Source organism: Giraffa tippelskirchi, chromosome 7 (genome assembly GCF_054371585.1).
Source record: "Giraffa tippelskirchi isolate mGirTip1 chromosome 7, T2T-mGirTip1v1.2.pri, whole genome shotgun sequence".
Classification (NCBI taxonomy): Eukaryota; Metazoa; Chordata; class Mammalia; order Artiodactyla; family Giraffidae; genus Giraffa; species Giraffa tippelskirchi.
The window spans coordinates 14,394,864-14,418,009 of NC_137281.1; the positions used below are offsets into that span (position 1 = coordinate 14,394,864).

A 23,146-nucleotide genomic window follows, 5' to 3' on the forward strand; every position below is an offset into this window, starting at 1 on the left:
ATCTTTAGTTGTGGTGGGCAAACTCTCAGCTATGGCATGTGGGATCTAGTTCCCTGACCAGGGATCAAAGCCAGGCCCCCTGCATTGGGGGCACGAAGTCTTAGCCATTGGACCACCAGGGAAGTCCCATCTGATATCAGGGTTCTTAAATAAGCTTATCTGACCTCAGACCCCAGGATCCTGTGACCCTAGCAAGGGCTTTGACTTCACTGACCTCTGGCCTCTGTGGCCCTTTCATCTTGATCTTGGGAGCCTCATCTCTGGTCCTGGGGTGCTCTGACCTCTCACCTCTAACTTGGAGGTTTCCAGGACCCTATCATTTCAAACTGCTCGCTCTGAAGTCCTTGACTTTTGAACCTTGGCATCTATCCCCCGGACCTCTGACCTCTCATCTGTCATTTCAGGATTCCTTACTGACAACTCCAGCAATTTCTCATCTCTTTCCATTGACCCTGCACCTCTAACTAAGAAACACGACTTCTGCTCTCTCATTTTCCCGACTCCATGAAGACACTGACCCTGAGTCTGACTCACTCCCACTCTCTCAGGAACTCCTAACTCTGTGTTCTTAACCACCTAGGACGCTCACCACTGACTCTACAGCCCTGATCCCTGGTCCTACGACCTCCACCCCAACCCACGGCCCCTTTGTCTCTGACCTCAGCCTCCCCACTCCAGCTCTCGATCACTCCAACCCTCACCGTGTCATCCCCAGCCCCCTACTCTATTCCCCAGGTGGGGCTCAGGTCATCCACACTCACGTCTTGGGGAGTTTTGTCTTCTTCAGGTTGTCCTCCGCCTTCTCGTCCGCCATGCCAACGTGGCAGCCCAGTGCCAGTAGAGTTCTGGGGCAGGGGGTGGGGGCAGGGGAGCAGGTCACCCCACACGGCCACCCTGTCCCTGGCCTCCCCTCCCCCAGCCCAGCTCCCCTCCTCCCCCGGCCCCTGTCATCTCTGTCTCTGGGTCACCAGCTCTCTCCCTGTTTCTTGCTCTGGTTTTCTGGGTGTTTGTCCCATCTTTCTGTCTCACTGTCTGCCTCTCTGACTCCTGTTTCTCTCTGCATCTCTGTCTCTATTTCTTTGTGTTCTTTTCCTCTCTGCTTCTTTCCTTGTCTCTTTCTCTTTCTTCCACTTACTGCACATCTTCATTTAGCAAGGGGAACCATTTTACATAATAGTATTTTAAAAATTTTTCTTTTCCAGTGTATACATGGCTAGTATATAGAAATGCTTGTTTTTAAATTATTTATTCATTTATTATCTATTTGGGCAGCACTGGATCTTCGTTGCTGCACAGGCTCTTCTCTAGTTGCAGCGAGTGGGGCCTGCTCCCTAGTTGCAGAGCTCAGGCTTCTCATCGCGGTGGCTTCTCTTGCTACCAAACACAGGCTCTAGGGCCCTCAGCCTTTAGTAGTTGCAGTGCGTGGGCTCAGTAGTTGTGGCACACAGGCTTATTTGCCCTGCAGCATGTGGAATCCTCCCAGGTCAGGGATTGAACCCATGTCCTCCACCTTGGCAGGCGATTCTTAACCACTGGACTACCAGGGAAGTCCCGAGCATCTCTTTATGCCTCTATCTCTTACTCACCCTGTCAGTTTCACAGTCCCCATCTCCCACTCCCTGTGTTGCTCTTTTATCTCTTTCTCTTTCTCTCAGTCTCTGTCTCGCTCTCCCCATCTCCCCGTGCTCTTCTGCCCAGCGGCCAGGCCCAGGCCCCTGTTCCCTGATCCCCTCCTCACTTGAGCGTCTCCCCCGACATCTGCAGGTTGTAATTCCTCTCGGGCTCCGGTAGGCTGTGAAAATCCACGAGGCAGGGGTGCAGTCTCTTATTGTCATCCCGAACCTGGAGAAACCCCAGAGTCACTCCTTGGCTCCTCTTCCTTCCCCCGACACTCCCAGACTGTGAACTCTGACCTCTTAACCCTCATTCTGCCACTTGAAACCCAAGGAGCCCTCCCAAAATCTCCTCCCCCAACCCCCAGTCCCTCCCCAATAGCAAGTGGTTCTCACTCCCCCATAGCCAGTCTAGCCTCTCTGCCCTGTCCCCTCACCGGGCCATAGGTCCAGCCCTGCTCGATGCGAGTCAGCGCCCAGAGTTCATGGATGTTCTCAGCCAGCTTCTCCCGAATACGTTCCAGATGGGGAGGCAGGACAATCTGGGGGCAGGGGACATTCGTGAGGTCTCTGAGTTCCCTCCAGCCTGCGCCATGACCAGTCTTCTGGAGAACACTCACCAGCTCTGGACAGTTCCCCAGAGAGCTCTTTTAACCTTTCCTGCCATCCAAGCCCTGCTCCCCATCACCTCGCCCTGCCTCCAGGATGGATGCTCAGGACTTGACATCCTCAGAATCAAAGAATTATCTGAGGATGGGTCTGTCTCCCTCTGTGGACTGAGAGCTCCGAGAGGGCAGGGCTGGGACTGTGTCTGTCTCCAGCATTTCCCCAGCCCTGCCCAGCCCAGAGGAGATGCTCTGGAGATGTTTGCTGAATGAACAGATGGGCCTCTTTCCTTCTCTGTACAATGAGAACTGGAACAATGTTAACTCATAACATTGGGTTGGCCAGAAAGTTTGTTCAAATTTTTCCATAGGATCATATGAAAAAACTCAAACAAACTTCTTGGCCAACACAATACTTACTTTATATGGGTTCAGTGAAATCATCTACATCAGTTACTAAATGTTATATACAGTAGCCCCTCGAACAATGCAGGTTTGAACTGCATGGATTTTTTTCAGTAAATATAGTACCTGTATTTTCATTTTGTGTGTGTGTGTGTGTGCATGCTCAGTCATGTCTTTTGTGACCCCATGAACTGTAGCCTGCCAGGCTCCTCTGTCCATGGAATTTTCCAGGCAAGAATACTGGAGTGGGTTGCCATTTCCTACTCCAGCGGATCTTTCCAACCCAGGGATCGAACCCATGTCTTGAGTTTCCTGCATATGCAGGAGGATTCTTTATTACTGCACCATCTGGGAAGCCCCAAGTTTTCATTTTACAGCTCTCTAATTAACTCAAGGTAGGGAAAAGTTTGGGTTTGATTGAGATCACAATATGTGGAATCAAGAGAAGCGTTTGAGTCATTCTGTCCAAACTGTTTCAGCTTCCTGCTCTTCCATGTGTCATTTACCAATTGTTTCATATCTAAGACAGAGATGGTAGTACTGCGGCTTTTGACTGTGTGGGGTCGGGCCCCTAAACCCCCTGCATTGTCCACAGATCAACTGTAGTTTGTAAAAATACCTGGCACCTAGTTGGACCAGGTTGGGTTGTGGGGGGAGGAGTGGGGAGGGGATGTCCAGGAGACCAAGTGGACAGCTCTTGAGGCTGACAGGTGGCAGAGGGGAAGGGAGACATCCAGGCCCAGCTACAAGGGGATGACAGGTTGATCTGCAATAACATTACTACTACCCATGATGACAGGGCTTCCCTGATAGCTCATTTGGTAAAGAATCCGCCTGCAATGAAGGAGACACTGGTTCAATTCCTGGGTTGGGAAGATCTGTTGGAGAAAGGATAGGCTACCCACTCCAGTATTCTTGGGCTTCTCTTGTGGCTCAGCTGGTAAAGAATTCGTCTGTGATATAGGAGACCTAGGTTCAATCCTTGGGTTGGAAAGACCCCCTGGAGAAGGGAAAGGCTACCCAACTCCATACTGGCCTGGAGAATTCCATGGACTATATAATCCATGGGGTTGCAAAGAGTCAGACACAACTGAGTGACTTTCACTCACTCACTTTACCCATAATGACAATAACTCAATTGAGGACTTAGTATTTTCTTAGGACCGTGCTAAGCACTTCACATACATTAGTTCATCTAAACTTCACAAGCATGCTACAGGTACATTCTCTCGTTCTCCCCTTTTCCTCACAGGTGAGGGAACCAAGGCACAGAGAAGTGAAGTTGCATGCCCACAGTGACATGCTGAAAGTCAAACCCTCGTGATCAGGCTCTTAAACATGACTTATATTCCCCTCCTAGAGGAACACACTTGGAGGGAAGGGTGGGGAGCTCAGGTTGGGATAAGAGGAATGGGGGAGGCCTGGAATAGAAAAGATGCTCCACAAATTGTGGTGGATATGATCATAGGCTTTGGGATCGTACAGCCTGGGTTCAAATCAGCTGTGTGACTTGCACACCTGCTTGACCTCTCTGGGCCTCACTTTCCTCAACTGTATATTAGGGCAACAACAGTCCTTTCTTTTATTGTATATTTATTTTTACTTATTGTTTTGGCTGCACCAGGTCTTAGTTGCAGCATGCAGGACCTTCGATCTTCATTACAGCATGCGGAATCTTGAGTTGCGGCATGTGGGATCTAGTTCCCTGACCAGAGATCGAACCCGGACCCCCTGTGTTGGGAGCATAGAGCCTTAGCCACTGGACCACCAGGGAAGTCCCAATAGTAGTCCTTTCTTTAGGGGGCTATTGTGAGGACCCCCTGAAACTGAGATTCTGCCTGGAGAGATTCCTTTGCCTCCCTTCTGCCTCAGTTTCCCCACCTGTCAAACAACAAGGTCCCCAGCTTCCAGCTCAGCTGCCCACCCCGCTGACTCCTAAGGGAGTCTGCCTCTCTAGGAAACCCTTACAGAGCAGGCAGTACCTGGACAGTGTCCACAGGGCAGGGCACAAAGTCGGTATGTGAGAGGCAGCGGCTGGGGCCCACCAGGTGGGGCCCCCGGGGCCCTTCTCGCCGATACTCCTTGATGGGTTCCAGATGGAGTCGCTCTCGTGGGAGCACAGCTTCGTGACAAGGGGCATAGCCAGGTGGAGGGAGGAACTTGAATTCGCCATGGCGGCCACCAAGGAGGAACCGCACTCTAGATGGGAGAGTGGGGTCACTAGTGAGGGCAGTTTACTGAGCAGAGTCTGTACTCAGTGAGGGGAAGGGAGCAATCCTGGAATTGGTAGGAGGTGCTGGGTTGACCCGAGGTCAGTGGACAGTCATAGGGTCATGGAGGTGATTTTAGGAATCGGGAAAGTCTAAGGTCAAAGAAACTGTCAGAAGGCAATAGAAATCGTTAGAAAACCAAAAAAGGAAAGTGGGGGCCAGGTCACTAAGCAGTTAATCCACGGTCACAGGAAGGTCCTTTGGAGGAGGTCCTGGGTCAGCAGAACACTTAGAGATACCAGAAGGTTTAGGGGAGACCAAGAAGAAGGTCACCCAGAAGTCACTGAGACTCTCAAGGTGTAACCTTGAGAAACCATAATTACCACTGAAATGGTGAGAAGTCACACACAGAGCTTGGGGTCATTGGGAAAACACTGGGCTATTGAGAAGTCTTTGAAATAACTGTGGTCATTGAGGGGTAGCTGGGAGATTATGGAGCTCTTAGAATATCGCTGGGAGAAGCTGGGGTCAGTGAGGAGTTGTTAAGAGGATGGAGTCATTGGGAGAGTCCAAGATCATTGGGAGGCTTTGTGGTCTCTGCAAGATCATCGTTCAGATTTTGATATCATTTGGAGGTCACTGGAATGGCATAGAATAATTGGGAGGGTCACAGGTCATTTGGGAGGTAACTGGGAGAAACTTATTAATCATTAGAAAGTCACCGTGAAATCTGGGGACACAGAGATTGGGGAGAAGCAGAGGTCATTGGGAGGACATGGAGAGTATCACTGTGACCCTCACACAGGGTCTGGGCCGTCAGTCCTGAGGGTAGGCCGCTGGGTCCTGGCCCCATAGAAGGCCATGGCGAGCCCGCAGAAGCTGTCTTGGGACAGGCCCTGGTCTGGAGACTGGCAAGGGGGCAGGGATGAGTCCTTACTTGACACCAGCCGAGAAGCTGACAACAGGGAAGAAGAGCCCATCAAGGTTGAAGGCCTCGAAGACCCCCTGCACGGGACAGCCATTGATGCGAAAGGAGATGGACGGCACGCTGAGGTCCAGGCAGCAGCTGACTACGTCCTCGGGGGCCAGGAGGTGCTGCCCGGGGGAAGTGACCAGGCGTGGCACGTGTCCTGCACCGGGATCACCAGGAGGAAGTCAGAAGTCAGAGGTCCAGGGGAACCGGTGGGCTCAGGAGACAAGGGTAGATATTAGAGGATCCAGCGGGGCCCGGATTTTAGAATCTCCAAGGTCAAGTGCTCTTAGAGATTAGGGGCAGAGGTCAAGTTTCCCCTGAGGTTAGGTTCCTGAGAGGTGTAGGAGTCAGAGATTAAAGCTGTCCTGGAGTTAGGATTCTGGAATCTTTGGGGTCAGAAGTCAAAGATCATAATAATCATATTATTAGTCATAATGTAATAATATTAGTCATAATAACTCAAAGGTCATAATAATCGGGGCAGTTTTCTAGGATCTCTCAAGTCAGAGATCAGACTTCCTCTGAGATCAGAGCTCTGGGGGTTATGAAGAAACAGGTGAGGGCCAAGATTCTGGAAGCTCTAGGGTTAGGGTCTTGGGAAATGAGGAGTAAAGGGGTCACAGTTAGCCTGTTTGGGGGTCAAGATCCCAAGAACCCCAAGGTGTGCAGTGAGAGCCTGAGAAACCCTGGGGTCAATGGTCAGGGTTGAGGGTCACATAGAAGGGTCCAGGTACCTGTCCAGAGGTGCAGCCCATCAAAGCCGTAGGAATAGAGGTCATCGCCGACCCCGTTGCCGCCCCAGCCCTCGCCGCCCCCGGGGTAGGGGCTGTAGCCCTCAGTGAGGGCCCAGCCCACCCTCAGGTGGGTGGCCTGAGCCGTCAGGAATGGAACCACCTCGTCCACCATCACCTCAAAGTACCATTTGAGGTACTGCGTGGTGCCCTCTGCTCGGCCTACAAAGATGTTGGGGCGGATGCTGCAGGAGAGACAGAACAGGAGAGGAGGGTGAAGGAGAGATGGGGAGGAGACCCAGGCTGGGGCGCGGCGGGAAGAGAAGGGAGGAAGACCAAGAGATCCATACACGAGAAAAACAGAAAAGCAGAGACATGGAGACGGAGAGTGATAGACAGAGAGAGACACACACAGAGAAAGCAGAGAGAGAGAGAGAAAAGCATCAAAGGACAGAGAAGAGAGAGGTAGAAGAGAGACCAGGAAAAAGAGGTGGAGGAGAAATAGAGACAGACAGAGGAAGACAGAAAGGGCAAACACAGAAAGAGAGGAAGAGACAGAGGCAGAAACGGAGCAGGGAGAGAGGACAAGAGGTGTGAGAAGCCAGGGATGACCCGGGAACAGCTATGGGGACCGGTGTTAAGTCCCGGGGTGGGAGGTGGAGGAAGGCCCCCCCACCCGGGAGTCAGGGAGGGGCTTGAGAGGTTCTGAGTCCTGGAGTCAGGGGCTAGGGGCCAGACCTGGTGACATAGTTGATGAGGTTTGTCTGCAGCAGAAGCTCGCGGCCAGGGAGCAAGTTCTCAGTGATGAGATCTTGGTTGGAGCGCACGGCCACGCCATTGCACACACACAGGGAACATAGCACATCCAGCACCTGGAGGTCAAGGTCAGAGGTCAGGGTGTGAGGGCACCAGAGAAATGGGGGAGGTGGGTCTATGGAAGACCCAGGATGGGATACCAGAAGGATGACGTGCCAGGATGGGAGATAAAGATTTAGACTGAGAAGAGGTGATGTAAGTGGGAGACCAGGAATCACTGAGAGAGATTGGGGTCAAAGGGAAAAGTCAGGAGAGAAGCGAGGAGCCATATGAGTTGGGATAAGACATCAGCAATGTAAGGAAGGGGAGACTGGGGTAACAGGTGAGAGATCAGGGGAAGAGTGAAAGGGTCAGTCAGGGAAAGAGCACAGGGATCAAGATGAGGTTTTTAGATTAGTGGAGTGTCTTCAGGGCCCAGATGGAAAATGTAAACATGTGAGGTGATGGTGGTGGTTTAGTGGTTTAGGCACTCAGTCATTTTTAACTCTTGTGACCCCACGGATTGTAGCCCGCCAGGCTCCTCTATCCATGGAATTTCCCAGGCAACAATACTGAAGTGGGTTGCCATTTCCTCCTCCAGGGGATCTTCCCAACCCAGGGATCAAACTCATATCTCTTGCATTGCAGGCGAATATCTGAGGTGGTTAGAAATAATTCTGTGGCAACCAGTAGCACTTGCGGCAAACTGGAGGGTGTCTGTGCAGCTCCCACTAAAGGCTACAAAATTAGAAATTGAATTAACTGCTTCAAAGATCTAATGAAGCATCTAATATGGCCCAGAGTTCATTTAAGAACCATGAGTCGTCAGAGACTCGGTATTGAGATGGAAGCTTGTAGCAGGAGAGTCCAGGTCAGAGACAAACTGGGGAAGTGGGGGCAATTTGAGGGCCATGGGGAAAGGTCAGGGTTCAGAATTCAGGGGATGAGGGGCCAACCTTGTGGTTCCTCCCATGCTTGTCCAGGAGAGAGATGATGGACTTGATGTGGTTCTCTTGGATGATGTTAAGGACTTCCGGACTCTCAATCAGGACACAGTACAGCACCTCCAGGATCCCTGCATGGGAACCATCATGAGAGGTGACATGGCTGCAGCCCTCCCCTCCCCCAAGTCCCCATCCCCTCCCTGTGGGTTCTCCTACCTGAGGAGGCCTCCAGCCGATCCAGCTTGCTGACCAGCCAATCCAAGTTGTTGGAGAAGAGGGCACAGTTGGCACGATTGCCACGGATCAGAGAGGCTGAAGGTGGAAAGAGGGGTCAGTCCCATAGGACTGGGAACCCAGGGTGCTCGAGGGGGAGTCCAGACTGGGGCCCCTTACCCAGGATTTCATAGAGCAGGTTCACAATCTCTTTCCAGGACTCGGCTGCCTCCTCCCCTGCAAATTCCGCAAAGTGGGCAGCGGTGGTGTAGACATTTAGGCGGTCAATGCAATTCAGGACCAAGGAGAGCATCCCCTGGAATAGAGAAAACAGGAGGTCATCACAGGAACCCCAGGCCCTCCCTTCCATACCTTTCTTGAATTTGCTAATTCATATTCCTTTGGTAGCTAGAGACTGTGTGTTCTCAGATCTAAACCTGAGTCACAGGGACTTCTCTGGTGGTTCAGTGGTTAAGACTCCATACTTCCACTGCAGAGGGCATGGGTTCAATCCCTGGTCAGGGAACTAAGATGCCATGAGGTATAGCCAAATAAATAAATAAATACATGTGTGCTGTGCTTAGTTGGTCAACTGTGTCCAACTCTTTGTGACCCCATGAACTGTAGCCCACTAAGCTCCTCTGTCCATGGGGATTCTCCAGGCAAGAGTACTGGAGTGGGTTGCCATGCCCTCCTCCAGGAGATTTTCCCAACCCAGGAATCGGACCGGGGTCTCCTGCATTGCAGGTAGATTCATTACCAGCTGAGCTACCAGGGAAGCCCAAATAAATACATAAATAATGTTAAATCAGAGCCATCGGCTCCGTGTCCACCTTCACTCCTATCTCCCTCTTCTCCTCCTCGGCTCCCCAGACCTGACTGTCCTGCTCTGCCTCTGTCCCCAACATAACATGTCCCTATTAACATCAGGACTGAATCTGTGCTTCTCCTTCCAGCATTTTCTTTCCTTCCTTTCCACTTCCAAGCACCCTATTCCTGTTCTCATTTGGCCCAGCTCACTCTCCATACTAATCATCAGAGAGATGTTTGCCTTCTCTCTCTCCTTTTAAACATTTTAACCTTTTGTCTTCTTTTATTTTAAATTATAACAGATATACAGAAAAGCACATAAAAATGCACAACCCATTCTTGATTTTCACAGTAGCTAAGTTCTGTATAGTGGATGTGAGCACTGAATTAGTGAACCCTGAGAATCATGGCTAGACAAGGAAACACAGGGAGCATCTCTGAGTCTCTGAGCACAATTCCAGCGATCAATACACACTCTTGTTTTATGTGTGTTTCTGTTTAAAGACACTGATTTAATAGATGCTGTTGATTCATTAACATTAAAATCACAACCAATGACACTGTAATTCATGTATTTTCTCAGTAAGGTACATCACAGCCGTCTTGCACTTGGAAACACTAGACAGCACTTTGCCACTGTGCTGAGGGGCCATTTTAATCAACGAAATTAACAAAAAGCACAAAAATATGAAGTGTGGCTCTCAATATACCAATATGAAAAGGATGCTTGCTTACAGGTGAGAGTTGAAATAAAAAGGCAGACTGTCACCTTGTTCAACCTCACCTGGAAACATGGCATCAGCTGACTTAAACTTTTTCCTCTCTGCGCATGTCCTCAAATGACCACAAACACACTGCAAGTATTGATTTGGTGGGGGGGAGGGTTACAAATAAATTTGAGCAAGTAGGCATATTTGCAAAGACAGAATCTGCAAATAATAAAGATTAAGTGATTATAGTCTAACAAACAAATATAAAGAACACTTGTGTAACCTCGAAAGAGAGCATTGCCAGCCATCCAGAAGTCACCTCGATGCCCCTCCTGATTACACAACCCTCTCAGTCAGGGATTACTGTCATCCTGACTTTTATAGAAATTCTTTCCTTGCTTCTCTATGTTTACTACCTATGTGTACATTGGTAAACAGTCTAGTGGCATTTTGCCTGTTTCTGAACTTGACATACACAGTAAGTATTCTTTTGTACATGGATTCTTTTTCTCAATACTAGGTTTTAAGATTAAGAGCACTGTGGGACTTCCCTGGTAGTCTAGTGGCTAAGATTCTGTGCTCCTGATGCTGGGGATCCAGGTTCAATTCCTGGTCAGGGAACTAGATCCCACATGCTGCAACTAAGAGTTCAGATGCCAAAACTATAGATCCCACATGTCACAATTAAAAAGACCCAGCTCAGCCAAATAAAAAAATAAATACTTTGTTTAAAAAAGATGAAGAGCATTGTCTCATGCAGTTGTCATTTGTTCATTTTCATTGCTGAGAGGCATCCATAGCTGTCGTATGGATAAGCCACATTTGTGGATTCATTCAGGCAGTAATAGACAATAAGGCTGCTATGACCACTATTGTATCTACATCCTGGGTCCATAGTAAGAAATGCAGTGCCTTGTGGTAGAGAATACAACCAGCTGGAGTTACACAGAGTGGCTCTTCCCCTAGCCGATTGTGACTTTCAAAGACCTAACTCTTCCGTGACTCCCAAAGCAGAAGTCCTCACCATGGCCTGGCCCTGTCATCTCTCTGCGCTCATCCCCTCCCACTCTTCCTCTAGCTCACCCAGCTTTGATCAACTCAGCCTCCTCATTACTCTGGAAACTCTCAAGCACACCCCCACTTCATGGCCCCTGTACTTGTTCTATCTCTCCTCCCTCAGGTGTAGATGTAGCTGCGTCTCTTCATTCAGGTCATCCTCCTTGACCATTCTATTTTATTTATTTTTAATATTTATTTATTTGGCTGTGCCAGGTCTTAGTTGCAGGAATGGGATCTTAAGTTTTGGCAAATGGGATCTAGTTCCCCGACCAGGGATCGAACTTGGGTTCCCTGTGTTGGGAGTACCACTGGACTGCCATTCTACCTTAAATTGCAACAACCCCAGCACTCTCTACTGTTGCCCTGCCTTGTTTTTCTTCTTAGCACTTATTATCATCATCTAATATACCCTATAATCCTCCTATTTTAATGATCATTTATCCTCTCCCCCATGTCAGCTCCACAAGGACATAGGTTTTTCTGTTTTGTTGACAACTATATCCCCTCTGGTATATTTGTTCAGTAAATGGTTGTTATTTAATCTCTCTGCAACTCAGTGACCCGTTGTAATTCCCATTGTAATATGGGAATTACAATCCTCCATGGGGTTATGGGGAGGATATCAGGTATACAACACCCATAACACACAGTAAGGGTTAAATTCAAGGTGATAATAACCATGGTCAATATAGCATCTTCTATGTGCTGGTACTGTTTCAAACGCTTTGCGTATACCAATCTCACGACATAAATTTTGTTATTGTTAGTATTATCATTTCTAAGTCTGTCACCCCCATCAGAATGGGAGCCCCTGAAGAGGAGGGGGGCCCAGGCTGGAAGACTTTAAATGAAAATGCTCCCCAATCACCGTGTGGAAATATCAGACCCTGGACCTCTCTCCAGCCCCAGCCTCCCACCTCTCTCGCCCCTTCCCACTCAGACCTCTCGCCGAGAGAAGACCACCAAGTCTCTCTCGTAAAACACAAACTCCCAGCCTCTGACTCAGGCTGAGGTCCCTCCTTATGCCACCCACCTGATACCCGAAAACCTCTCTGGCCCTGCCCCCCACCATGCCCCACTCAGGTTCTGTCCTCCCACCCTGCAGGCTCCGCCGCTACAGACACTGCCCCCTGAGTCCAGCAGCTCAGCCTCTGACTTCTCAGGCCTTGCCTCCACAGGCTTGCCTTGGCTCAGAGCTTACCCTCACCGCGCCGCGTCCTTCCACGAAAGGAAACAAGTCCTGCCGGGGGCCTCCAGGCTGCGGTCCCAAGTTGCTCTCACAGGCCCCGTCCCTGCTCTGCCTCACGCCCCGCCCCTCACCAAAACCACGCCCACCGCTCAGTCCGGACCCTCAAGACTCCGCCCCCTCGGGTTTCTCTGATGACCCGCTGCCTCGCCCTGTTCACGCGGGACAGGTCCTTCCTCCTGCCTCGCTCCTCTCAGACCCCCGGTTCCCCAGGCCCGGCAGGCTCCGCCCCTCTCACAGGCCCCGCCCCTGAGCCCACAGACCCCGCCCTCCCGGGCTGTGGCCTCACCTCCTCCTGGAAGAGGCTCTGGCGGTTGCGCAGGCTGCGCAGCTTGCTCTGCTTCTCCTCGTGCTGTAGCTCCTCGGAGGGCGGCTCAAAGTAGCCGATGAGGTCCTGCAGGCTCAAGATGACGCCCTCGAGAGGCAGCGCTGTGCCCGCCGGGGACCCCGAGCCCCTCGGCTTTCCGCTGAAGCTGTCCAGGCCCCTGCAGGGACCGCGCACTGATCAGCAAAGGACCGGGAACACTGTAGGAGTCCAGCCCCCTCCCACCCCCAGTCCCTGCAGGACTCCCACAGACACACCTGTTTAACAGATGGGGAGATGGAGGAGCAGGGATAGAGAGGCATCGGCCTGAGCTCACATAGTCGCCAAGGGCAAAGTGTCTGTGTAGGACACGTCATGCAAGCATAGGTCACGACTAAGGAATGTCTAGGGTCGAGGGTCTGGGTGTCAGGGGTGTGAAACTAGGTAATGATCAGGGATGTGATGTCAAAGTCATGGCTGGTAGAGGACAGATTAGGGGTCAAGTGTATAACTGTGGTTAGTCGCTCAGTCGTGTCTGACTCTTTGCCACCCCATGGGCTGTAGCCCACCAAGCTCCTCTGTCCATGGAGTTCTCCAGGCAAGAATACTGGAGTGGGTTGCCATTTCCTTCTCCAGGGGATCCTCCCGACCCAGGGATCAAATCCAGGTCTCCTGCATTGCCGATGAATTCTTTACCATCTGAGCCACCAGGGAAGCCCCAAGTGTATAGTGGTCAGGAGTTTATCTATGTTAGACATGTGAATGTCAGAGATAGAGATGTAACGGTCAGGCACAAGAACTCCAGGAGCATGGGGGTCAAGGTGTGGCCTTGCCCCCCAGGACAGGGCAGGCTGGTGGCTCACTTGATGAAGTGGTTGTAGAGGCCGGCAGTACTATAGATCATGCGGGCAGCCTGAGACTCCTCATGCTGACAGCGGGTCAGTGACAGTGCATCGTCCATGTGGCCTTCCTGGTGCAGAATGGCCTGGCAGTGGTGGAACAGAGAAGTCAGGAGGGGGACCCAATCACTCAGGACCATGCTCCCCAGACCTCCACCCAGACTCTAGCCCTCTGATTACCCCCATCTTTCACTAAATCTCTCTGCCAGTCCCCCACCATCCCTCTCCATCTGTCCCTGTCTTTCATCCTCAATCCCTCTCTCTTTTTTCCCCTCTAGCTTTCTCCTCTTTCCCCATCTCTCTGTCTCTGTCCTCTTTGTTTCTGTGTCCACCTTTGTCTCTTTCTCTCATGTCTATCCCATACTGTCTCTTTCTCCCTGCCTCCCTCTCTGTCTCTATCTCCATCTCTCTCTCTCTGCCTCTTTCTCTTTTTAATTTTATTTATTTATTTATTATTTTTGGCTGTGCTAGGTCTTCATTGTGGTGTGCGTGCTTCTCATTGCAGTGGCTTCTCTTGTTGTGGAGCACAAAGTCAAGGAGTGCAGGCTTCAGTAGTTGTGGTGCACAGGTTTTGTTGCCCCAAGGCACATGGGATCTTCCCAGACCAGGGATCCAACCCATGTCCCCTGCATCGGCAGGTGGATTCCTAACCACTGGACAACCAGGTAAGTCCAAGCATCTGTCTTTCTTTCTCTCTTTCTGTCCCTCTTTGACTTTCACTCTCTCCCTCTCTGTCTCTACTTGTCCAGGCCAGACCCTCTCCATTTGTATCTCCTATTTATTTAACATCCCCCCCCCATCAGAAAGCCCTAGTGCACCCCAAACCTAACATGTCCCAGACAGAATGCCTGCACACCTTTCTGGGAGGTGAGCCCATCACGGCAGCTGGCTTTCCCCTGAGCCGACCTCCCCAGGACATCACCCAGTTCAGCAACTTTAAATATCATCCACTTGCCGACAACTCCCACATTTCCTTCTCTGGTCCAGGCCTGTCTCTAAATCCTCTGCTCTTGTATCCAACTTCAGGCCTCACTTTTTTTTACAAACAGGTGCCACTCTAGTCTTCCTACTTATTCACTTAGCAAGTTTATTGCATGTCTCTGTTCTCGGCACTGGGGCCTGTCCTCCTGAGCTGACACTTGGCTGTCCCTGACTCGCTTAATGGCACTTCCCTCCTTCTAGCTGCTCAGGACAAAAAGGGCAAAAATAATGGCTTCATCCTTAATCCCTATCCCTTTGACCCTGATATCCAATCTGTCAGAAAATCCAGTTGGCTCTGCCCTCCAAATACAACCAGACTCTTCCCCCTTTCCTCATTCCACAGAAACCCCTGTGTTGTCCACTGTCACCCCGCACCTGCCCCTTCCTGCCCCATCTCCCTCCTCCAGCTCTGCTCACTCCCATAGTCTGTTCTCACAAGCAGCTCAGGAACCCTGTGAACCTTAATCAGGTCACCCCCAGGCCTGCTCAAAACTCTCTTGTGACCATCTCATACAGGGTGAAAGTCAAGAATCCCCCCTTCCCTCCAACACCACAGCCCACAAAGCCCTACGCAATCTGTTCCCATCCCCTCTCTGCCCTCATCTCTATAATTCACCGCTCGCTCACTGTTCTCCAGCCAAACTAGATCTCCTTTCTGTGATTGCAACAGACCAACTTCATCCCAACCTCAAGGCCTTTGCACATGCTGTTCCCTCTACCAAAAGTATTAATAGCTTTCCAACTGTTTGGTTGTAAAACTATGTACTTCACTAGAGACAGTTTAGTCAGTGTCTGAGCATGGGGAAGGCAGGGAACAGGTCAGTCTAGCTCGCCTATTTTTCCACACATACATCCAGAACAACTGGGGTACTCAATACTTTGTTGAATATTATTCTCAGTTTGTTACTGTCCATCTTTTTCTTTCCATCTCTGTCTTTTCTTATTTCTGTCTATTTTTCTCTATTTTTCTGTCTTCATATCTGTTTATATTTCTCTCTCTCTTCATATATATATTCTTTTTTAACTGAACATTTACATTGATAAATATACCCAAACCTTTGTACAATTATCCAATTGATTCCCTTACAATAAATGTCTAACATCAAAATTACTTATGCCAAAGGACATATCTTTTTAGCTTTTAGTGTAATTTGACAAAATCCTCCAAAATGTTTCACTTATTTTCATTCTTTTTTAAACTTATCTTTAATTGGAGGATAATTGCTTTACAGTGTTGCATTGGTTTCTGCCGTAAAACAATGAAAATCAATCATAAGCATACATATTTCCCCTCCCTCTTGAACCTCCCTCCCACTATATATATATATATATATATATATATATATATATATATATATATATATATATATTCTTTCTTTTTTCCTGTGTCTCTCAATCTCAGTTTCTCTCTCAGTCTTTGTCTTTCTCTCAATCCCATGCTCCAAGCCTGAAGGTCAAGCATGACCACCCCCAGTCCCCTTCTCACCCCAGCCTGCAGCCCACCCCTCCCCCTCCAAGCAACCCACCTTTTTCTTGAGCACACCTAGTCGCAGGGCCTTGGGGTCCGGGGCAGCATAAGTGAGCCACAGGCCTGAGGCCACGTGCTGCACGAAGCACAGTGACTCCCCATACTTGATTTCCGGGGGGCCCATGCCCTCCACGTCCCGCTTGGGGGCCGTATCCAGTTTCTCCTACAGGGGCAGGGGTCAGAGGTCAGCCTCCTCTGCCTGTGAGTTTAATGGGGAACCCCACCACCACCACCGACAAGAGATTGCAAAGTGTGAGGTGGGGCTGGAGTGGAATTTAGAGCTCCAGGTGAGCGCGGGCATCCTGACTGCACCAACCTTGGAGATGCGGAAGCAGAAGGAGGTAGCCTTGGTGTGGGCCTTGCTGGCATCAACCACCACGAGGCCCTGGTCCTCAACGAGTGCCAGGTACCGCCCGGTGGTGACATGCCGGATGCGGAGAGGCTGGCCCCAGCGCAGGTGGCTCCCGCTCCAGCTGCAAAGGGTAAGGACGAGGTGGGGGTCAGAGGGCCCCCCAGTTCTCCCAGTGGACACCACAGTCTTCGTTGAAACCTTCTCAAGCCCTCTGCCCTGTTCCAGGGGGCCCCAAGCCTTCCTCGGAGCCCTCAGATCTTCCTTAGGACCCCCAGGTCTCCCTCAGGAACCCCAATCTTCTCTCAGGCCCTCATCGCTTCCTCAGAGCTTCCCCAGATAATTTTGGTGCACCCAGGTTTCCCAGATCTGTCATTTTCTCCCCTCCTCTCCCCACAGTTTCAGTCAGGACCCCTGATCTCTCCCTCAGGAACCCTCACCACCCCCAAGACCCCTAAGGACCTTCATTGCTCCCTTAGGGACCCCAGATTTTCCCTAAGAACCCTCCAGTCTCTTCCTCGGCTCTCTCTTCAAAACCCTCTTCTCCTCCCAGGCTCTCCAGGAACCCCTCACAACCCCCCTCAGCCTGCCTCTCCCAACCCGACCCCTACCTGATTCTCAGTGGTTCCAGTCGCCAGAGGGAGCGAGCGTGGGTACACACAGATCCCCCCTCATAGTAGACAAGTCTGGATTCATGGAAGATAGCGAGGTCAAGGGTTCAGGGTCCAGTCCCCCCAGCCAAACTTTGCCACCCACCCCGCAGCCCCAAGACCCCAGACCCTCTTGTCCCCAAGCCTAGACCTGCGCTGGTCATCACTGTCAGCAGGGGAAATGGTCAGACTTTCATCCATGTGTCCATGAAAGAGGCGGAGGACATGGCCACCAGTCACATAGCCTGGACAGAAGCAAGGGCAGGTGGTCACAGGGAGCTGGAGCCCCCAAAAGGTCTGGAACTCAAACTGGAGGCCTTGCTTCTGCCCTGTAGGAAGCGGGGGGCCAGGTTTGGGGGTCTGCAATAGGACAGCTGAGTTTGAAGGTACAAGGTGGTAGTTGAGACTTGGGCTCAGTTTGAGGCCTGAGCTGGGGGCATGAGACTTGGGGTCTGAGGTGGGGGGATCTAATTTTGGGGGTCTGGGTGTGTGGGGCTGAGGTCTGGAGGTTTGCAGGTCTGGGGTTTAAAGATCTGAGTTTGGATTTTTGAGGTTGGGTCAGAGAACGTCATCAGAGATTTGGGCCTAATATTCCCTGACACTGGGGTCTGAGTTCCAGGGCTTGCTTTGGGGCCTGGGTTTAGAAGTACAATGGTTGGATCTGAAGTTGGGGTCTGAATTTTGAGTGTTACTTTGGAGGTCTGAGGCTAGTATCTGGGGTTTGAGGTCTGAGGTTTGAAAGTTTTAACTTTTGGGTCTGAGTCTGGGGAGATAGGAGCTTTGTAGTTAAAAGTTGGTGGATTTGAGTATCAGGGTCTGAGATTAAGGCCTGAATTTTGTTCTCTGTGACTTGAGTCTCAGCTTGGGTCTGGCTTAGGGCCCTGAGGTTTGAGGTGTGAGATTTGGGATCAAAGTTTTGGGGCCATGGTTTATTTAGGGTCTTAGCATGGCAGTCTGAACTAGGAGATGATATTGGAGATTTGAGGTTAAAGCTGGAGGTCTGAGGTTGATTGGCTGAGTTTGAGGTCTGAATTAGGGGTCTTAGATTGGAGATCTGAGTTTGAATTTGGGGGGGCTGGTTTTGGGGGTTGAGGGATAAGCTTGTGCTTGCCTTTAGAGGCTTTGAGTCTGAGAGATAAGCTCCAAATTTAATGTTTCAAGCTTTGGATCTGAGTTTAGGGGTCTGAACTCTAGGACTTGAGTTTGGCATATAAACTTTGGGGTCTGAATTTAGAATCTGACACTGAGTTTTCAGTTTTGAGATTTGAGCTCTAGAGTCTCAAGACTTGGGGTCAGTTGGAGATCTAAGAGTGAGGGTTATAATTGGGAGATCTAGATTTCGGGTCTGAGGAGTGATGTTGGAGGTCTGCTTTGGGGGCATCTGCTTAGGGGCTAGAAGCCTGGGGTCCTCACCCTCTTCACAGCCAGAGCAGATGGGGTTCATGTTCCACAGTGTCTGCATGAAGGAGGCATCAACCTGGAGCTCCCCACTGGCTGTCGACAGGTGCTGGGGGCCACCAGGATGTGGGGGTCAGAGATGATAGGGGGTGAGCAATGGTTCCAGAGTCAGTCAGAAACCAAGGTGGAAGCCAAGAAATGGGCAGACAGAAAATTAGAGGTCACAGATAAGGAAACCAAAATCAAGTCAGGAAATGGGGCATCAGAAACCAGAAACTGGATGGAAACCAGAAACTGAGAGTCAGGACACTGGGGCCGGAGATCAGGCAAACCCATGACGAGGAGATGGGGTGGACACCATGAACCCCCATCCCCAGGGGGCAGTAGGAGCTCTGGCGGGGGAGGGGCTGCTCACCAGGTAGCGCTCAGAGGAGACACTGACAAGAATGAGGTCATCGCCAACTCGGACTTTCTCTCCTTCCGACCTCTGCTTGGAGGCCGGGTGCGTCGTCCACCAACAGGCCTCTCCTATGGGTGGAGGCGGGGAGGGCTCTCTGGATGTGGGAGTCTGTGCTCAGTCACTCAGTCATGTCCAACTCTTTGCGACCCCCTGGACTGTAGCCCACCAGGCTCCTCTGCCCATTGAATTTTCCAGGTAAGAATGCTCTTCCTCAAGGCATTCCCAGCCATGGAGCCTTCCAAACCGTCCTCCCCAAACTCTCCTATTACTCCTGCCTCAGTTTCCCATTCCCGCCCTCAGACTCTCTGCCTAGAGTTCCCCCATGTCTACCCAAACCTCTCTGTCCAGAACATGTCCATCCACACCCTCAGACTCTCAGCTCCAAAGTCCCCCATGTCTGCCTGCTCCCGGGTTCCTGAAGACCTTCTGCACCCCAATTCCCTGCCTGCGGTGTCCCCATCACACCCCCTCCCTCCAGCCCCTGTACCTATTGCATCCTCTTGAAGTCCCACGTCGAAGGCCAGCTTGTCAGTCATGGAGCGGGAGGTGGTGAGGCAGCTCAGGTACTAGGGTTGGAGCGGGGAGTCAGCCTCCTGGCGGGCATTGCACCCTCGTTCCCTGCACACCACTCCCCCACCCTGCCCCGCCCCCTCCTGGATGCACTCACCATGCCGCTGTGCGCGTGGCGGAGCAGGATGGCATGGCCATACAGGAGTGTCCTGTGTCCCCCACCCTGGGACGACTGTGGGGGCACGGAGGGCACAGAGTGAGAACAGGCCCCCCCACCGAAACATCTGGCCTACCAGCAGAGAATATGCTCCCCAGAAAACACCATGCTCAGGCCTGGATTCAAAGAAACCTCAGCTCAGACCAGAAACAGATTCTCTGCCTCAGCTTCCCTGCTTCCACAGGGAAGCAGGGTCTGGGTCTCTGAGAAGCCTGTGGATGGGGTGTTTTATATTCCCCAAAGCCCACTCTGTCCTCCTCGCCTCCTTCAACTTATTATCCAGGCCCCAAAGTCACCCAGGGGGCTGAACCCCTATTCCAGAGTTTCAGAGGGTCACTCAGGGAAGCCCTTGTATCTCATGTTCCATGGACCTTGGCACCCTCTGCTGTCATCCGTCATAACACGTCTGTGCACCGGTACGTCCTGCCAGTTGTTACATTGGAGCATCATCCATAGAGACCTGCCCTGTGCTGCCACCACCCCCTCACCCTCAGGCACAAGGAGACTCAGCCCCTCTTGGAGGGGTGGGTACACCCGGGTGCTCGAAGGCATCATGCCCCCATCACATGTCCATCACATGCCCATGCTCTGAGTGGGCCATGTGATGGGGCCACGTGATCACATGGCAGACCCACTCCTGGACCACAGGGGACCCACACTTGGGGCGGCAGGAGGTGATGAGGGGAGAGGCCCCATGCGGAGAAGAGCTGGGAGCGGGGTTGGAGGAAAGGATGGAAAAGAGGAGGAAGGAGCGGGTGGGGAACAGGGGGCTCAAAAGCCCCCACCCCTTTCCTTCCTTCCTGCCTGGCCTTTTCTCGGCTCCACAGACCTTCACAACGGGGGTGGGGGAGACCCCCAACCCCTGTGTGCAGGATGTGGGCCCAAGAGGCAGGCCTGGGGTCAGGAGAGGTGGCAAGAACAGATGACACCCAAGGCCAGACCTACCCACTTATCCAAATTGAGGGCCTGCAGGGGGCAGGGCAGAGACAGGAAGAAGAGAGGATGGTAAATGACCCCCAGGTCCTCCCACCCTTCCCCACCACGCATCCCGCCTGGAGGGAGCCTCACCTCCACGCCGGCCTCCAAGGTGTTGGCCAGCATCTCCTGTAGGGCTCGGACGGACAGGGACTGCTCCAGAACGAAGCAACAGATGGCCAGATCGGGGGGTACATTCTGGGGGGGAGGGTAGGGAGAGGTGAACGGGGCCCTGAAAGCTCCAGTGCTGGTGCACCCCCTGCCCCTAATCTAAATACCTACACCCCTTAGAGACCCAGACCTGACCCCAACCCTCCAAGAAACCCTGCCCTCTGCCGCCCACTTCAGACACCCCCACATCCGCGCCAACATCCCAGGAAATACCTCTGTTCTCCTCCTCCTGCACACCCCTTTATCCCGCCCGAACCTTACAGAAGTTTCCACACCCCACCTAATCTCATAGGAGGCCTCAGCCCCCTGCCTCCCCCCGCAGACACACTGAGTCCATTCCACCTCTGGAGCCTCCTCCTGGCCCTCCCCGCAGAGAACCCCTACCTCCCGCCATCACCAGCAGACAGTCTTAGCTCCTGCCCCTCCCTCAGACAACGGCGTCACCGATTCAAATACACCGGGGCGGGTCCAGCTTTACACCGCCCCCCACCCCGCCCCGAGCCTCCCACCCCAGGCACCTCAGGCCCCCGGCCTCCTCCTCGGTCAGTCTCCAGATCCCCTCCTTCTCCCAGCCCCAACCCCATCCCCCCCAGGTCACCTCTTCCCTCAGATCCCAAGTACACCTCAGGCTCAGACCCCAAACTCCCTCCACTTTTCAGCCTCCAGCCCCCTCCCTAGTCAGCCCCCTGCTAGCACCCCCTGACCCTCCTGGCCCTTCGGCCTTGGACTGAAGACCCTCCGCCCCCCGCCCCTCCCTCTTCAGACCTCCTCCCACCCAAGAACTCGCCCCTTTCCCTCGTAGCACACCCTCTCCAGACACCCCCAGACCCCCTTCTTCGGGCCCCGGCCTCTCTGCCCGTCAGAGCCCCTCTCCCTTTGTCCCGCACAAACCTGGGCGTTGCTGGTGGGCTCCAGGAAGCAGAGGCGGTTGCCGAAGCCCTCGGCGGCCAGGCAGAGCTTGAGCTGCTCCTTGAGCACTGTGGCGCTGCACTGCAGGACCACCTCGTCGTCCTAGGGGCGGGCGGAGCGTCAGGGGCGGTGCCGCCCCAAGACACCGCCCCCGGGTCCACCCCTTCCCCTCGCGGAAAAGATACTACTAGTAACCCCCACCTTCGCCATCTATCCAGTAGGGGCTCGTGTTGAGGGCTCTACATGCGTCTAAAATCCCCATGAGATCTGAGCCAGTGTCATCCCATTGTTAAAACATGTAAACTGAGGCTCAACGAGGGGACATGGCTTGTGCAAGGCCAGATGGTTGATAAAGAGGAGGAACTGGTATTTGAACTCCAGTCCAACGACTATGCCAAAGCCTTTGACTGTGTGGATCACAATAAACTGTGGAAAATTCTGAAAGAGATGGGAATACCAGACCACCTGACCTGCCCTCTTGAGAAACCTGTATGCAGGTCAGGAAGCAACAGTTAGAACTGGACATGGAACAACAGACTGGTTCCAAATAGGAAAAGGAGTCCGTCAAGGCTATATATTGTCACCCTGCTTATTTAACTTATATGCAGAGTACATCATGAGAAACGGTGGGCTGGAAGAAACACAAGCTGGAATCAAGATTGCTGGGAGAAATATCAATAACCTCATATATGCAGATGACACCACCCTTATGGCAGAAAGTGAAGAAGAACTAAAGAGCCTCTTGATGAAAGTGAAAGAGGAGAGTGAAAAAGTTGGCTTAAAGCTCAACATTCAGAAAACTAAGATCATGGCATCTGGTCCCATCACTTCATGGCAGATAGATGGGGAAACAGTGGCTGACTTTATTTTTCTGGGCTCCAAAATCACTGCAGATGGTGATTACAGCCATGAAATTAAAAGACACTTACTCCTTGGAAGGAAAGTTATGACCAACCTAGACAGCATATTAAAAAGCAGAGACATTACTTGGCCAACAAAAGTCCATCTAGTCAAGGCTATGGTTTTCCCAGTAGTCATGTATGGATGTGAGAGTTGGACTATAAAGAAAGCTGAGTGTTGAAGAATGATGCTTTTGAACTGTGGTGTTGGAGAAGACTCTTGAGAGTCCCTTGGACTGCAAGGAGATCCAACCAGTCCATCCTAAAGGAGATCAGTCGTGGGTGTTCATTGGAAGGACTGATGTTGAAGCTGAAACTCCAATACTTTGGCCACCTGATGCGAAGAGCTGACTCATTTGAAAAGACCTGATGCTGGGAAAGATTGAGGGCAGGAGGAGAAGGGGATGACAGAGGATGAGATGGTTGGATGGCATCATCAACTCGATGGACATGGGTTTGGGTGGACTCTGGGAGCTGGTGATGGACAGAGAGGCCTGGCGTGCAGCGGTTCATGGGGTCACAAAGAGTTGGACACGACTGAGTGACTGAACTGAACTGAACCAATGGTCTCCGGGCTTCCCA

General features: G+C 51.8%; 1 protein-coding gene across 2 annotated transcripts in view; it reads right to left on the reverse strand.

Moving 5' to 3' along the window:
* Positions 1-23,146, reverse strand: part of RYR1 (ryanodine receptor 1) — a 127,422-nt gene that overhangs the window by 98,856 nt on the left and 5,420 nt on the right. For both annotated transcript variants that reach the window (XM_081516526.1, XM_081516527.1), the window contains exons 2-23: positions 21,648-21,767; positions 20,679-20,783; positions 19,551-19,625; positions 19,371-19,449; positions 18,839-18,951; positions 18,439-18,532; positions 17,177-17,270; positions 16,987-17,061; positions 16,343-16,499; positions 16,025-16,189; positions 13,482-13,603; positions 12,604-12,799; positions 8,670-8,805; positions 8,493-8,588; positions 8,289-8,407; positions 7,276-7,409; positions 6,541-6,782; positions 5,771-5,963; positions 4,606-4,822; positions 2,051-2,155; positions 1,739-1,842; positions 762-845 (exon numbers count right to left, since the gene is read on the reverse strand). In XM_081516526.1, the coding sequence (XP_081372652.1) occupies positions 762-845; positions 1,739-1,842; positions 2,051-2,155; positions 4,606-4,822; positions 5,771-5,963; positions 6,541-6,782; positions 7,276-7,409; positions 8,289-8,407; positions 8,493-8,588; positions 8,670-8,805; positions 12,604-12,799; positions 13,482-13,603; positions 16,025-16,189; positions 16,343-16,499; positions 16,987-17,061; positions 17,177-17,270; positions 18,439-18,532; positions 18,839-18,951; positions 19,371-19,449; positions 19,551-19,625; positions 20,679-20,783; positions 21,648-21,767 (2,825 nt within the window). The remainder of the gene's footprint in view (positions 1-761; positions 846-1,738; positions 1,843-2,050; positions 2,156-4,605; positions 4,823-5,770; positions 5,964-6,540; positions 6,783-7,275; positions 7,410-8,288; positions 8,408-8,492; positions 8,589-8,669; positions 8,806-12,603; positions 12,800-13,481; positions 13,604-16,024; positions 16,190-16,342; positions 16,500-16,986; positions 17,062-17,176; positions 17,271-18,438; positions 18,533-18,838; positions 18,952-19,370; positions 19,450-19,550; positions 19,626-20,678; positions 20,784-21,647; positions 21,768-23,146) is intronic.